Source organism: Ipomoea triloba, chromosome 8 (genome assembly GCF_003576645.1).
Source record: "Ipomoea triloba cultivar NCNSP0323 chromosome 8, ASM357664v1".
In the NCBI taxonomy this organism is placed as follows: Eukaryota; Viridiplantae; Streptophyta; class Magnoliopsida; order Solanales; family Convolvulaceae; genus Ipomoea; species Ipomoea triloba.
Window position 1 is genome coordinate 3,013,181 of NC_044923.1, and position 16,253 is coordinate 3,029,433.

The 16,253-nt window shown below is 37.8% G+C and overlaps 4 protein-coding genes across 6 annotated transcripts; 2 read left to right on the forward strand and 2 right to left on the reverse strand.

The window, feature by feature from the left end:
• The first annotated feature begins 962 nt into the window (after window positions 1-962).
• On the forward strand, window positions 963-3,449 carry LOC116027313 (purple acid phosphatase 1-like). Its single transcript, XM_031268866.1, has 7 exons — window positions 963-1,159; window positions 1,755-1,955; window positions 2,070-2,181; window positions 2,283-2,512; window positions 2,614-2,752; window positions 2,857-3,077; window positions 3,268-3,449. Exons 1-7 carry the CDS (start codon window positions 968-970, stop codon window positions 3,436-3,438), a joined length of 1,266 nt encoding a protein of 421 aa, XP_031124726.1. The 5' UTR covers window positions 963-967; the 3' UTR covers window positions 3,439-3,449.
• Window positions 3,450-3,820: 371 nt separating this feature from the next.
• LOC116027309 (wall-associated receptor kinase-like 8) lies at window positions 3,821-7,034 on the reverse strand. Its single transcript, XM_031268859.1, has 3 exons — window positions 6,032-7,034; window positions 5,604-5,660; window positions 3,821-5,150 (listed from the first exon to the last, which is right to left on the reverse strand). The coding sequence occupies exons 1-3, from the start codon at window positions 6,882-6,884 to the stop codon at window positions 3,943-3,945; spliced, it is 2,118 nt and encodes a 705-aa protein (XP_031124719.1). The 5' UTR covers window positions 6,885-7,034; the 3' UTR covers window positions 3,821-3,942.
• A 1,376-nt stretch (window positions 7,035-8,410) lies between these two features.
• Window positions 8,411-11,686, forward strand: LOC116027312 (purple acid phosphatase 1-like). 2 transcript variants are annotated; one of them, XM_031268865.1, is made up of 9 exons: window positions 8,469-8,485; window positions 8,614-8,844; window positions 9,340-9,540; window positions 9,672-9,783; window positions 9,876-10,105; window positions 10,412-10,550; window positions 10,728-10,948; window positions 11,123-11,244; window positions 11,336-11,686. In XM_031268865.1, exons 2-9 carry the CDS (start codon window positions 8,650-8,652, stop codon window positions 11,532-11,534), a joined length of 1,419 nt encoding a protein of 472 aa, XP_031124725.1. In that variant the 5' UTR covers window positions 8,469-8,485; window positions 8,614-8,649; the 3' UTR covers window positions 11,535-11,686. The 2 variants fall into 2 exon arrangements, with proteins under 2 accessions (XP_031124724.1, XP_031124725.1); XM_031268864.1 differs by having other exon boundaries at window positions 8,411-8,844.
• Window positions 11,687-11,970: 284 nt separating this feature from the next.
• On the reverse strand, window positions 11,971-15,334 carry LOC116027314 (glucose-induced degradation protein 8 homolog). Of its 2 annotated transcripts, none has more exons than XM_031268868.1 (7): window positions 15,143-15,334; window positions 14,223-14,364; window positions 13,328-13,475; window positions 13,180-13,255; window positions 12,986-13,097; window positions 12,793-12,884; window positions 11,971-12,298 (listed from the first exon to the last, which is right to left on the reverse strand). In XM_031268868.1, the coding sequence occupies exons 1-7, from the start codon at window positions 15,176-15,178 to the stop codon at window positions 12,254-12,256; spliced, it is 651 nt and encodes a 216-aa protein (XP_031124728.1). In that variant the 5' UTR covers window positions 15,179-15,334; the 3' UTR covers window positions 11,971-12,253. The 2 variants fall into 2 exon arrangements, with proteins under 2 accessions (XP_031124728.1, XP_031124729.1); XM_031268869.1 differs by lacking the exon at window positions 15,143-15,334 and adding an exon at window positions 14,467-14,560.
• Between the last annotated feature and the right edge of the window lie 919 nt (window positions 15,335-16,253).

Consider the following 16,253-nt stretch of genomic DNA (forward strand, 5'->3'; position numbering starts at 1 on the left):
AAAGAGTTGGTTTGAACAATAAATAATAAACATAACATGTAAAATGAAATAGAAGAAGTAATATTTTAATGAGAGATTAAAATATTAACAGTTCAAAAGAAGTAAGTCAATTATTGTTAACACTCTTCTAGGTATACTCGTGGCATGAGTTTTTCTAGTGCAGTTTATCTTTTGTAAACTATGAAGTTTATCCAATGCATGGGGTGAAAAATTAAAGTACTTTTTTTATACATTAAATATTTCAGCTGAGCAATTCTTTAATTACTCTCAATTCTTACTCTCATTTTTCTACTTTCTATGACATGACATGTTTTGATTGTTTCATTTAATAGGGAGGTCAAAGATGTTTATCCATTTTTTTTTCCTCCAACCAAATGTGAATACAAGTGGGAGTAAAAGTTCTAAGTACGTTTTTAGGGGTGCATGAAGTATTTTTCATTTCAGCTTATGCTAGACTGATTGATTGATAGAATGCGGAGATGAATACCTTATAGGCAGAGTCAACAACGATCGATTGATAGAGTGCTTGGCCTTAAGCGAAAATCTAATGTATATATATAATAAAAAAAATACTATATATGTACTCCACTTCTTACTATCAACTTCTACTCCCTCTTACAAATTTTTACTGTAAACACTTAACCAGCGTAGAATTTAAGTGTACATGTAATAGAATTCATAAAGATAATTTGCGTTCTCGAGGTCTGATAGAGTTTTCTAACATTTCCATTTAAATAATGTATGAAAACACTGTCAAGATCGAAGTTGGAGCTAACATTTCCATTTAAATAATGTATAAGCATCAAAGCCCATGCTATAAATTCCATCAAGGCTGCACATTCATTCAGTACCTAGCTTTCAGGCAAGCTAGTTTCTTTCTATCTTGTTCACCCTAAAACCTTGAAATTTTTCTTGTATGTTTGGTTTTCTGGGACGTTATTAACGTTGCAACCAGAAGAATACTACAATGCACATGATGCTTGGACTGCTGTGCTTAATCTTGGGTTTGATCTTGAACACAACTCAGCTGTGCCATGGTGGAGTGACCAGTGGCTATGTGAGGAAGAGTCTATCGGCTTCGCCCAAACCTGAAGATGTTGATATGCCTTTGGATAGTGATGTGTTTAGGGTCCCCCTTGGTTCCAATGCCCCCCAACAGGTTGTCTTTTGTTTCCCCCATTTTCTTCTCTTTAAAGATTTGATTTTTAGGTAATATCATGGAGATTTTGATGTTTCTTGGCTGAAATATACTATATTATAGCCATGATTTGAGCTCACTAGTTTAATGTTCCAATGTTCATCTCTGTGACTGACAATTATTGAGTTCTTGAACTGTGTAATGGATGTCAAATTATACCATGGACCAGTGTCTATCTTATATTGCATTGTCGACCCTGATCCAAAAGTATTCTGTATCTGTAGTTTACATGCACATTCTGAACCTGTACTTGACAGTTTCTGTATCTGTAGCTATCATATTATGTGTTAGCAATTATCATGTTATTTGTTTATATGTACAGAATGTGTTAACTGAAGGTACAAAATTTTTGTATCAGAGTTCATAATGCAATATGATGAGCTCTGGTCCCATGGTATAACAATTGATAGTAAGTTGGGGCAATATTGTAGATATATTGCCCAAGAAACTGGTTTGAGCATTAGAAAAGAGGATGGATTCTTGGAGAAGATAGTGTTCAAGATATTTGTTACATCTGTGCCCTTTTGTGCTGAAATGGATTTTGGTGGTCTGTTAGGTTCATATAACACAAGGGGATTATGAAGGGAGGGGTGTGATTATCTCTTGGACCACACCACAAAAACCTGGCTCGAATGCAGTGCTTTACTGGGCTGAGAATAGCAACGCTAAGAGAATCGCAGTTGGCGCTGTTGTAACCTACAAGTATTACAACTACACCTCGGGTTATATTCATCACTGCACCATCAAGGATTTAGAGGTTTTCACTTCAAATATTGCATAGGATTTGTTATGACTGGTGTGTATAGTATAGAACTATAGATATATGGAATGACAATATCACTAAACTATTGTCATTCTCTTATAACTGCAGCATGATACAAAATACTATTACAAATTAGGGTCGGGGAATGCAAACCGGGTGTTTTGGTTTGTTACTCCTCCCAAACCGGGGCCTGATGTTCCATATACATTTGGTTTGATAGGTATGTTTAAATGTATCTTGCTGAACATCATATGACAGAGATATTTGCCTAAGTATGTATTGAACTCGAGGTATATGTAATATGTTAAATGTTCCTAACAGGGGATATTGGTCAGACTTATGATTCCAACACCACATTGACACATTATGAACAGAACCCAGCAAAGGGACAGACAGTGTTGTTTGTTGGTGACCTCTCGTATGCAGATAGGTACCCGAATCATGACAACAACCGGTGGGATACGTGGGGGAGGTTTTCAGAGCGAAGCGTTGCATATCAGCCTTGGATTTGGACTGCAGGAAATCACGAGATTGATTATGCTCCTGATATTGTACGGTCTTCGTTCCACTACCTACTTGCCTAATTGTGCAAATCACTTAGCTAGATTTGAATCAATTAAAGATTTTGCCTTTTTTCTTTTTGGGGTTTCAGGGTGAATATCAACCTTTCGTACCTTTTACAAATCGGTATCCTACACCACATGAAGCATCAGAGAGCGGTGATCCACTTTGGTATGCCATAAAACGAGCTTCTGCACATATCATTGTTCTGTCTTCTTACTCAGGCTTCGGTGAGAATCTATAGCCTTGAAATAGTACCGAGTTTCACTGCTGCTGTAAAATTGTAAAACAGTACTAAGGTTTGGCTGTCTTTGTGTTTTTTTCTTTTTGGTAGCTAAATACACTCCACAGTATAAATGGTTTACGAGTGAACTAAAAAAAGTTAACAGGAGCGAGACGCCTTGGCTCATTGTGCTGGTGCACTCTCCATTATACAACAGCTACGAAGCTCACTACTTGGAAGGGGAAGGGATGCGTGTGATATTTGAGCCCTATTTTGTCCAGTACAAAGTGGATGTCGTGTTTTCTGGACATGTTCACTCCTACGAACGATCTGTAAGTATATTCATCACAAAGCTTATTTAGTTCATCATAGTAAACTGTCATATGTTGTTCGATTTCCACAGTTCTTGAGTACTAATCTTGTGCTGTTTAGTACTAATCAGACAAATCTGAGCTAGAAATGAAAGCAGGGGTGAAGGGTTTGTTTAATTTCATTGCATCATATCACTTGTTTGCTTCACAGGAACGCATATCAAACGTTGCATACAACATTGTGAATGCTCAGTGCACGCCTGTAAGCGACGAATCAGCTCCTGTTTACATTACCATAGGCGACGGGGGAAACTCAGAAGGATTAGCCACCGAGTATGTTAAGAACTTAAGATATATATATACAGCAATAATGTGTTTATAGTGCAGAAACTGACAGTAGGCCTTACTTCTGAGCATTCGGTTATGTGTGCAGGATGACACAGCCACAGCCGAGCTACTCTGCATTTCGCGAGGCGAGCTTTGGGCATGGCATATTCGACATAAAGAACAGAACTCATGCTTATTTTGCGTGGCATCGCAACCAAGATGGAGTCGCGGTTGAGGCTGATTCACTGTGGCTTCTTAACAGACACTGGGCTTCCAAGAATGCATCATCTGTGTCTGCAGTAGAATGTGAAATCATTCATGAATTGAAGTAATAAGGTTGCTGTTTGTTTAATTTTGGTTGATTTAAGATTGTTGTTGGCTGTTTGGTTCTCCTAGAGATCTTGATTCCCAATAATGCTTCTTCTGTAACATACCTCTGAGGAGAAGCGTAATGCCTAAACATTAGACTATCAAACTTATCAAATGTAACGATTTAATCCAATTTAACAACAATTACATAAAATTAGTGCATGTCAAAAATACTATCGATTAAACAATGTCACAGTGTATCGAACAATAACGGGTGTGCGTCTAATGATGTAGTACTGCAATTCTCCTCTGTTGTTGTCCATGTATAATTAGTTTCAGAAAATGTAGTTGTTTCAATCTCCCACACCCTTTTTCCCTCAAAATTCTTTGTCACGGATGAAGTTGTGCCAGATTTAACCTTTTCTAGTTCTGCTACCACTTCTTTCATGGTCGGCCTCTTTTTTCCATTCAAGTCCAAACATCTCCTACCAAGGTCTGCAACTACCATGAGATCTTCCTTTTTGCCTTGTTCCAACACTTGTTTGTCAAGAATCTTGAAGAGTCGATTCCCCTCCATAGCCAAAAGGAATCGTGTGGCAAGACTTCTCTCTTCTTCATTTGTCGCAAAAGAAATTGCCTTGTTTCCCGTCATAAGTTCAACCAATACGACTCCGAAACTATAGACATCACTCTTTTCAGTAAACTGACTGGATTGAAAATACTCAGGGTCCAAGTAGCCAAATGTTCCTTTCACTTGAGTAGTGACATGAGTCTGATCAATGGCAATGGACTTTGAAGTTCCAAAATCTGACACTTTAGCTCGGTACTTCTCGTCTAGAAGGATATTGCTAGACTTGATGTCGCGATGTAAGATTGGAATGGAAGACGATGAATGCAGATAAGCCAAAGCATCAGCTACCTCTGTTGCGATTTTTAGTCGCATCTCCCACGAGAAGGGAAACTCATCGTTAAGGTTGTCACTATGAATCAAGCTGAAAAGTGTACCATTTGTTATAAATTCATAAACTAAGAGTGGAACTTCTGTCTCGAGACAACACCCCAATAGCTTCACCACATTCCTATGGTTCACCCTCGAAAGAATGACAACTTCATTGATGAATTCTTCGATTTTGCTTTCATCTACCCGGACAGATTTCTTAACAGCAACAATCCTGCCATCTGCTAACATGCCCTTATACACTGTTCCTTGACCTCCTCGACCTAGGATCCGATTTTCATTGAAGCGATCAGTGGCCTTTTCCAGTTCCTTTGCAGTAAAAAGCTTTGTTCTGTCAATAACGTCGTCTTCATTGGATGATAATTGTTGCTGCAATAACAAGCCACCATTTTGTTTGAAAAATTTGGCTCTAATTCTCTTTGCCCTTCTCTTCTTCACCACTTTGTACAAGAAAAAGGTACATAATACAAAGACTAGTATGCCTGCACTTATCAGTATGCCTGTCACAAATTTGAGTAGTATTAGTCAATAGTCACACAACATCATTTCCTCTTCATATTATTGCATTATCAAAAATACATTCTCAATGTGATGTAATAGTACTTTAATGTGTTCGGTTCAAACATTGAAATTGAAATGATAATTGGAATCAAATACTTAATAATGGTAATTGGTTTAAGTAGAAAGAGTCACGTTGTTTGAAAATAAATCGTAATAGGAGTCAACTGAAGGATTTGATAATGACCTTAGCTTTTTAAACAAACCTAAAATACTAACCATCTTTACATTTTCATTTAAATTGTTGTTGGATCATAACACAATTTTGTAAAGTTGAAAATATGTTTTTTTTTTACAATAAAGAAACTCGCAGTCAGTATGCTAAGTCAGTTGAAAATATATTTTCTAACTTCATAGTCATGATTAGTAATAATGAGAAAAGAACAATTTCTTACTTCCAAATATGGACAGCTTCCGGGAGGTAATAGGGTCGGGTCCGCAACTGGCACACGCTGATCATTTAGAAATGGTATTAGCTACAATTTAATAATGTGTCTAAATATTAACTCAATCAAAGACTAACTCATAATACTAATTATAATCCAAATTATGTTGACTCGACATGTCTCACATATTAAATTCCGTAAGACGGTCTCACGCAGTTTTTGCTTTAAGTTTAGTATTTTTTTTTTTTGTGAGGGCCTAAGTTTAGTATTAATATACAAAATTTATATATTTAGAGTATAATTATACACACAAAAAAAATAAAATAAAAATAAAATTAAGTAAAAATTATTTAAAAAAATAATCAGTTTAACTAATAAATAGCAAGTATCACAAAAAAATGGTGTGGAGTATTTAATATTAATGTATTAAGTTTTACCTTGGCATCCATGACCATGAGCAATGTATGGGTTTCCCTCCTGCCCTGTTGGGCAGTCACATCGGAAGTTAGATACAGAGGTGCCGTCGGCCAGCTGAACGGCAGCATCATCGGAGGTGCGGCAGATGGTGGCCGCCGGAAAATCCTTCGCTTGAACCGTCCAAATCCATACAACGGGGGCATAATCAGAAAACAATGAGGTACTTTGTTTAGGAATCCATCTCTGATCAACCAAAAAAGCGGAATTACATCTCGAGAGATTATAGGGGTTGGCGCCGCTCTGGATTCCCGAATTTGTGAAATTGGCGCTGTAGGAGCTCAGATCGAAGGGAATGGGACTCTCGCAACAGTCGATGCCGTAGCATCCGGTCAATCCGGAGCTGATGTTTTCGCCGCAAATGGCGGTGCAGCCGGCGAGGACGGCGGAGTTCTGAGTGAGCAGGGAGTTGCCGCAACCGCCGAACAGGAATTTGTTGCGCGATTTGGAGTAGTAGAAGGGGGAGGCGGAGAGATCTGTGCCGTTGGTGATGGCGTACCTACCCGCGGAATTATCGCAGAAATTGATAACGGATTTTAGAGTGGTGATGGTTTGGTTCTGTAGCGAAACGGCCACCACTGATCCTTGGAGCTCGATTGGGAGGAATGAGGTTAGGTATGGTTTGGGAGGATTATTGCTGCTATTATCGCATTTTACTAAGAACCATGGATTGAGAGCGCAGCCCTCACCGATTCCGAAAGGGAACGGAATTGAGACGTTTCCGCACCACTCTTCGCAGCCCGGCTTTGCCAGTGACGCCGCCGCTGCCGCCGACGGAAAGAAGAGGAAAACGGAAAGCAGGAGACGGAAGATCATTTCCGGCCAGTTAGTTCTTCATTGACTTGATCGATCAGTTTCATCGCCTGAATGAATATAATAAATTCAGTGCGAAGAAATCAAAGTCTGCAAATGCGCATGCGACGGCTGTTTGAGTAGGACATCTTATCAATAATTAATTAGACGCAAGCTAGCTAGTGATCCAAACTTTGTCCACGTTACTGGTTTTTGAAATACAGCAAGTTTATGTTTCAAATTTTTCAACTAATAGCTAGAATTATAAATCTATCCATGTCAATCATTTATAGAGTAAAGAAAATTTTTACTTTTAGTTACTCAATTATTAGCAGATATACAATGTACTTCATGGTTTCCCATTTGAACAAATTCGATTCTTCAATTATTTTAATAGTAGTCAATTTAATTCTTTCCTAAAACGCTGTTTAAAAAAATATTGACTTTTTAAGAATTTCCCGCCCCAATAATTAGTTCTCCCTTCCTTTCACCATTTACGCCAAAATCTTCACCTTAGCCCTTGCAGAACACTAACGCCATGCCCATTCCCTTGACGAAGGATCCCGCCATGTGCACGCTACGCCCAGGACTGTTGTCAGAATTTTCTGCTGCTGCCATATGCTGTCGTCCAAGAGTGCTGTCGGCTAGGGGAGATCATTCTTTACCATTAGTGGAAAGTATAAAAAGTTGAGGTGGTGCAATCTAACTAATTAGGCAATTTAAAAAAAAAAAAATTGTAAAAGACCGTTTTATCTTTATTTCGTGAGATTGGTCGGGTCAAAATGAAATATAAAAAATAATACTTAATATAAAATTTTTAAAAAATTCAAATTATCTATAGCTGCCTGACTCAAATTAAAAAAAAAAATAAAAATTAACTCAGTGACTTTGTAATTACAACTTTGAATCTCTTGCAATCGTTATACCCTGCACCACGGTGCACATAGCAATGTGCACCACGATCCAAAACGATGTCGTTTCGATGTTAGTGGACGCGGACGCGAATGACCCCATGGAATTCATTATCTATAATACACATAATCATTATCTAGAATATACAGAACGTTTGCCTAGAATACACATAATGTTTGCCCAGAATACACAGAATATTGACACAAAATACACAGAACTCATCCTCCTAACATTCGAATACACAAACACATCACAACCTGTGTTAATAACATCAATACACAGAATATTGACACAAAATACACATAACTCATCCTCCTAAACATTCGAATGCACAAACACATCACAACATGTGTTACTAACATGAATACACATAACGGTTGCCTAGAATACACAAAATGATTGCCTGAAATACACAGAACAGAACGATTATCTAGAATACACAGAATATTAACATAATACACAGACTGACCAAACGAGAAACGTGATTTCTAAAAAAAAAAGACGATTAATTTATAATGCTCAAAACGACGTCGTTTACGTACGTGGTGCACATTGCTATGTGCACCGTGGTGGATGGCATAATTTGCCAAATCTCTTGTCATCTCCACATGACTACCCAAATAACCCAATACTGCCCATTAACCCCAATTTCAATCCAGAAGCTGGGAGCTGCCCAGACTGAGATTCCACTTTCCCTTTCTTGAACTATACCTGTAAGAAATCCTCAAGTACACCCTACCTAGTTGACCAAACTTTGAGGGTGGAATATTCTTGCACCTTGCCCAAATCCATGTACTCTAATATTATAAATTTCTTATAAAAGTTGGTTTCTTTTTTCTAGGAGATTGAGATTGGAACTTCATCCCAATCTAAAAGAATGGGTTACTTAAAGCTTGGATTTTTATGCTTGGGGTTGGGCTTGATCTTGAGTTTTTCTCTGTTGTGTGATGCTGGGGTTACCAGTAGCTATGCGAGGAAGAATGGGTTGAGCTCAGAATCCTCAGATATTGATGATATGCCTTTGGATAGTGATGTCTTCAGAGTCCCTCCTGGTTACAATGCCCCCCAGCAGGTTCTCTCCTGCTTCCCTAATTGGTTTTTTTTTTTTTTTTTTCTTTCAAGATTTTGTTTTTGTTGTGATTTTATCTGGATTTCAGCATTTCTTCATAGTTATCTGCTTTAATCTCCTTTGCTGTTGGTTTCTTTAACTTGAAAACTTCAATATGGCAAAAGATGTTTGTGGGTTTGCATAAGAAATTGGTTGGCTTGATGCTTTTTTTGTTATTGTTTGAGTAACGAGGAACCCGCAGCCACTATCCGAGGGTGTGAGGGTAAACCCGCCTTGTGATCCCGGTGTGAGGGTTTGCACCGGGTAAAATCCCGTCTTGTGACCCTACCCAACAAATGACTGGTTGGCTTGAAGGTTTGAGCATTAGAGAAGAGGATTTCTTGAAGTAAATACTAAATAGTGTTTAAGATCTTTCTGATATATCTTAGGAATGTTTTTCTGTCAAAATATTGGGTTCTGTGTTGTGCTCTTTTAGTTGAGATGAATTTGGTTTTGAAGGTCCATATAACACAAGGGGATTATGAAGGGAAAGGTGTGATTATCTCTTGGGTTACACCCGAGGAACCTGGCTCGAAAACGGTGGTTTATTGGGCCGAGAATAGCAGTGTCAAGAGGCGTGCAGATGGCGTCGTTGTGACCTACAAGTATTATAATTACACATCCGGCTATATTCATCACTGCACCATCAACGATTTAGAGGTGTGTAGCGGTTTCTCTCCTTAAATGATTGCTCGGGATGCAACCATTTGTAGAGTTTGCGCTAATCAATATATACCAATTGAAAAGATTTACAAGCGTGTAAAGTGTGTCATTTCCTCTTGTTTCTGCAGTATGATACAAAATACTATTATGAACTAGGGTCCGGGGATGCAAAACGACAGTTTTGGTTTGTTACTCCTCCAAAACCTGGACCGGATGTTCCCTATACGTTTGGTTTAATAGGTATTATCTTTTTTCTGTATCTTGATGAACTGCTTATGAAAGCGGCATTTGCCTCGGTTAACTCTGAACCGCTATGTTGATGTTATGAACAGGGGATCTCGGTCAGACTTATGATTCCAACACCACATTGACGCATTACGAATTGAACCCTGTAAAGGGACAATCGTTGTTATTTGTTGGTGACCTTTCGTATGCGGATAGGTATCCGAATCATGATAACAACAGATGGGATACGTGGGGAAGGTTTGTGGAGAGAAGTACTGCATATCAACCGTGGATTTGGACTGCTGGAAATCACGAAATTGATTTTGTTCCCGATATTGTAAGGATCTTCATACCATTACCTATACGAGAAAAATTGCAACTTCCTCGTTTTCACTTTGATATCTGCTTTTAAGATTCTTTTCAAATAAACCATTAGTAACCCCATTTTGTTTTCTATTGCAAGCATTTTCGTTATTGATATAGTTTTTTTCTAGTTAGAACATCGTATCCTTGTACTTTGCATCTTTTGTTATTTTAAAATAGGAGCAGTTCTTGAAGTAGAACTACGAGTCTGACAATTAAACTGAGATGAATCGAAACATTTTCTCTCAGACATCATGTAACTATTTTGTTTCTATTTCAGGGTGAAACTGTGCCGTTCAAACCTTACACGCATCGATTTTTTATGCCATTTGAATCATCGGGGAGTACTTCTCCTCTTTGGTACTCGATAAAAAGAGCTTCAGCGCATATCATTGTCATGTCTTCTTACTCAGCTTATGGTAAGAATTTATAGCATTAACATCTACGATGTAATTTACTTGTGTCGGTTGCTGCTGCTAACGACTAATAAGTATCATCATAATGTTTATTGGATAGTACGAGTAATGATTGCTAGCATGAATGATAATCCTCGATCATTGAGGATATCTTGTAAGTTTGAATGTCTCGTTTTGTAGGTACATACACTCCTCAGTGGAAATGGTTGCAAGGCGAACTACCTAAAGTTAACAGAAGCGAGACGCCATGGCTAATCGTGCTCATGCATTGCCCGATGTATAGTAGCTATGTGCATCACTATATGGAAGGGGAAACGATGCGAGTGCTATATGAACCCTGGTTCGTGGAGTACAAAGTCGATGTTGTCTTTGCTGGTCACGTTCACTCCTACGAACGAACTGTAAGTATAGCTCGCCAACTTATCATTTAAGTAATCTATAGTTCGATCTATTTGCTTTATCTGGTTTACGATTAAAACGGAAAGAACATTGTCACCTATTATCCAAATCCAAGTTAGCAATGAAGGAAAAATAGACGAGACTTTGGTTGATGCCATCTTATGTTTGCTTAATAGGAACGTGTATCAAATGTCGCCTACAACATTGTAAACGGGTTGTGCAGTCCAAAGAACGACAGCTCTGCCCCCGTTTATATCACTATAGGAGACGGGGGGAATTCAGAAGGATTAGCCACCGAGTATGTTGTGATACATCAATATATTCTTAAATTTTATCATTTGTGAAATGCCTGCGAGTTTTAGCTCTTAGTGTGCGATTTTGAAATGTAGGATGACACAGCCACAGCCGAGTTACTCTGCTTACCGTGAAGCCAGCTTTGGCCATGGCATCTTCGATATCAAGAACAGGACTCACGCGCATTTTGGTTGGCATCGCAATCAAGACGGGCTCGCGGTTGAAGGTGACTCGCTGTGGTTCATTAACAGGTATTGGATGTCAAAGGAAGAGGCATCTGTATCTGCAGTGTGAAAATCTGCAGTTGAACTATGTTGTTTGTTGTGTACATTATGAACTTTCTTTACCAAATGCATAATAATGTTCTGTTTCTGTAGCTTTCTCTGGTGAAACCATTTGTTCCACTACAATGAAGGTGAATAATGTTATTTACCAAAAGTTATATACACCTATACACAATATAGGTCACAACTGGGGTAACCCCATCCAAGATGGCTTGTAACCACAAGGTCACGAATTTGAATCCTTGCTGGTCAGCTATGGGTAACTTAGGTTGGTTTACTTCTTTGTGGTTCTTTGCCGATTAGGGTCACAAGGCGGGGTTTACCTACACCTGAAAGGGTTATGGGGTTTCTCTCGTCATCGATATATATATACATCGCAACTTATATTGCGCGAGTCATGATTTGTAGATAAAATCCACTAATCACATTGCAATACACACCAATATACCATGAATTGTAGCAAAGGATTGTGAATGACATTAGAGGAATGAATAGATTCTTTGGCTAAAGGTAAAGAACATGCCTAGTACATAAAGAAAGTTTACTAGAGCAGAGAAGAATAGACCTAAAATTGGCAACAATATTTCGAGTAAAGCTAAGTATATCACAACTAACCAAAGCTCGATATGCACCAAAAGCGTGGCTACAGTTCTTTGAAGTTAGCAAAGGAGCAAAGCGGACTGAAGTTCACGATTCCAGTAAGGCTATGAACTCGAAACGTTTGTATGGCTAGCTCTTGAGGAAGTCCTTCAATGAAAAGGGCGTATTGCCCTCCTACAAATTGGCAAAACACAATTACCGCTTCTTAGATATCTATGCTAAAGTAAATTTTGAAGGAAATATTACTCTTAAACTTCAGATATGGATCAGTCCATTGTACGCCAAATTGAAACTTTACAAATTAGTTATCAAACAAGATTCACAGCTTCTCTTAGTTCTTTTCTCTAAAGATTAGTTAACAGAAATACAAATTCTCGGGCAGTTATTCATTATATAGGGTTTGAGAATGGGTACACAGTACACTATGACCCCTGGCATATGATGGTATATGAGCATCTCCCTCGTGTCATCATTTACCTAAATATGTTGTCACCCATTTATTCATTTTCTTAATTAGCAAATGATAGCATGCCACATCGTGAGGGCTCACAAAGCAAGCATGGTTTTCATGATATAAACCTCACTTCCACAGGCCGTGTAATGACAAAGTCTAAACTTCCATATAATAATCAGCGAGAATAGATGATATGAGAGGTTAAGGATCAAACCTTGCCAGGTTCTTGGCTTAAGGATTGTCGTACTACTGTTATCTGCTGAATTAACCTTTCCACTGCTGAATAGCTGGGGAGGTTCGCGTGTGCTGCAATCCCCATGACATGACAAAAAGCGAGCACATGAATAGCATTCTTTAGGGGAAAGAGGCAAAATGAACTGCAAAAATGACAAAGGAGGAAACCGAACCAAGGATTGCCCTATTCAAACTGTCTGCGACCTGCTGTCGATATTCCAAGCTGAGTAGGTGAAACATGGGCGACTTTTCTGGTTCCTCATAGGCCAACAGAGCCATGAAGTCCTGTAGCAACAGATGCGTTGTCTTAAAAATATTTAAGGAACAAGTAGAGGAGCTTAAAATAATCTCTAGAGAATATACATACTTCAAGCTTTTCAACGTAACTCTGGACCTTCCCAAAAGGAGCTAGCTTTGTCTGAGCAAATTCAAGTGCTTCTGTGCTGCAAAGAAAGATATAATCAGTCTAAAGAAGTAAATCCGCCTTTCTGGGAAAGAGCAGTCGTCCCGCTCACCATTTTCTCGAGCATACTAGTTCAACAAAATGAAGGCTCAATAGATCAAAATGCAGATCCTTGTTTTTCTCCAGTAAGTCCGGTGCAAGTTGTTCTGTTTGTTCAATGGCCTTCAGAACATTACCCTCTAATGTAAAATTGAATATTCCTGAAAACAAAATTTTGATAAAAATGACAAATCAAGCATCCGTAGCAGGACAAAGTAAGATGTGCATAAATGTCATCATGTGGCATAGAAGACCTAAAAGAGTATTTACGGGAATTGAATTGTAGCGAAGGCGCAACTTTATTTCCTTATATACCACCACATTTTCGAGAGGCAAAGTGCTAGACTTGGCTCTTCAGGCCTCCGCCCAACAATCCCCTTAGCCACCGGGTGCTGGACTTGGCCCTTCACCGGCCTCCGCCCAATATCCTTCACTTTTCATTAATGGCGATTCTCAGAACAAATTCCGTGCAAATATAGTTTTTACTGTCATGACTTAGACATAGTAACTAGGAAACCTTATCCCTCAACTTTGGTGATGAACAATAATCAAAGTTCTCTATGTCTCATTTCAGCCAGTGCCATATAACTAGCATCTAAGGAGTTATCATTCCACATATGGGTGTAAGTGAATGCAACCATTCTGTGTTAAATACTACGAACATTAGTTAGTATAGAGCATAGAGCAGCAAGTCATTTTAAGTTGCATAATGCAGAAAAAATACAATGAGCCGATGCGGAATATATATTGTAGTTTCTCACACAAAAGGGAAGCACAACACGAGACTATATTCGTTGATGAGACTAACACTGTGAAACTCTAATGCAGATAAAAAACAACTGACATCATTCAAGGTTCAAGAAATAAAGCAATTCTTGTATCAAAAAGATATATGACCGATCACCTACTTTTTCTTTTCTCCATATCCTCAAGACAATAATCAGGCTGCTTCATCCCCGTGCTGGCAATAAATGATTCCACGGTGTCTTTGAAGCAATTGTGCACAAGATACGACAGAACAATGTTGTGGACATCACTGTCACTGACATCCTACAGAAGTAGTACAATAGATTTTTAAAAAAATAGTACCGGTGAAATTCAAGCTAAATCCAGAAACATTATGCTAAAAAGCACTTCAAAACTCGGGACCACCATAAAAAAGTTTAGCACTCCACATAATCCACCGATATCAGATCCCTTGATCTCTTGCTAAATGTAATGGCAAATGAACCTTTGATCTTATAACCTATCAAGGCACAAGTATCCCGTCACCATTCAATCCTTAGTAGGAAGTACTAAGTTAATAAAAAAACAATTCTCTCTACCAATCTAACATAGTGAACAATTCTATAAGCTAATTAAACCTTAATCTGACCAGTAAAGATTAATCCATTATCTGTGTCTAGAAAGACCAAAACTATGCTTCTATAAACATCTAAAACTCTCTAGTGATCCAGCAATAGCCCAAATCATTGCCTTAAACAACCACTTTAACTTCCATCATCATAAAAAAAAACACTCAATTTCAGTTGCACTAAAAACACTCAATTTCAGTTGCCCAAACATACACTTTCACAATAAAAGAATTGAACACAAATAACGCCATAACTAAAGGCACAATACATCATCCCAAAAAAGGTTCATTCCAAATCCCAATTCCAATTGAAATTAGAACTAGAAACCCCCCAAAAACAACACTAGAAGGCATACACTTCGCAAGGAAATCCAAACAAAAATTGGCAACCAGTCGATTAAACCCGAAATGAACAAGCTAGGATGGTCACCCAGCTGAGCTGGAGAGGCCTATCCTGATCAGAAAAATACATACAATGGTTTCGTACTGTCGGGGATCCACATCCATCATCAAGTGTTTGTTTGTTTGCCCAGAAAATTCCTCTCCTCGGCCGAAGATTCGGTCGGGTCGGGGCGTGAATATTCGAGGGAGAAGATGATTGTGAAGAGTGATTGCTTGATTGGGAGACTGCTTCTACTGTTTTGGAGAGTGGAAGCAACCTCTTCCATGGAGTATTAATGTTATTATAATTCAATATTAAGGACGTATAGTAAATGCTTAGTGTATTTTTTTTTTTTTATTACTACAATCTAATCTATACATAATATGCTCAAACAACATGATAATGCCAACATCCTTGATTGGGATGGAACTCGAACCTGAGACCTTCCGTTTCGAATGGTAATGCCATCAGACCACAAGGTACTTGGCAGTGTATTTTTTTATAAGAGTTTCCTTTCTTTCTTTTTTTTTTTGTGAATATATATTTTTTGATAGCATTCATTTAGGTAGGAATAGGTCTAAATTATTATATGGTCATGATTTGATTATTGTCAACATTTTTCAGTTTGATTGTGCTATATCAAAAAAAAATAAAAAATTAGTGTGATTTATTACTTATGTGTACACATATTCAAATTATGTATGAGAGTTTCTCTCATTGTAAAAAAAAAATGAAGAAAATCATATTATGCTTATTTCGGTTTTTAGGTGTATTTTGGGAGAATATGAGAACGATTCAAAATTGACTTATAGATATTTCAATAGTAGAAGTGAAAGTTTGGTAAAAACAATGTGTTTAAAGTATTTTCACAATCACCACTGACAGTAAATACTGTTACCGAGTATATTTGTGTATTAGTAAATAAAGACAATGTGCTTGTTTGGTTATTAGCTGTTAGAAGTTAGTGGTAGCGGATTGTGTTAGCGGTTATCAAATAGCGGATTGTATTAGCGGGTCTGACCAATGGATTGTATTAGCGGTTTGTAAAAAGATGTTTGGTTAAATTAGCTGTTTAGATTAGCGGTTAAATGTAAAATGACCAAAAAGGTATACATAATATATATATATATATATATATATATATATATATATATATATATATATATATATATATATATATATATATATATATATATATATATA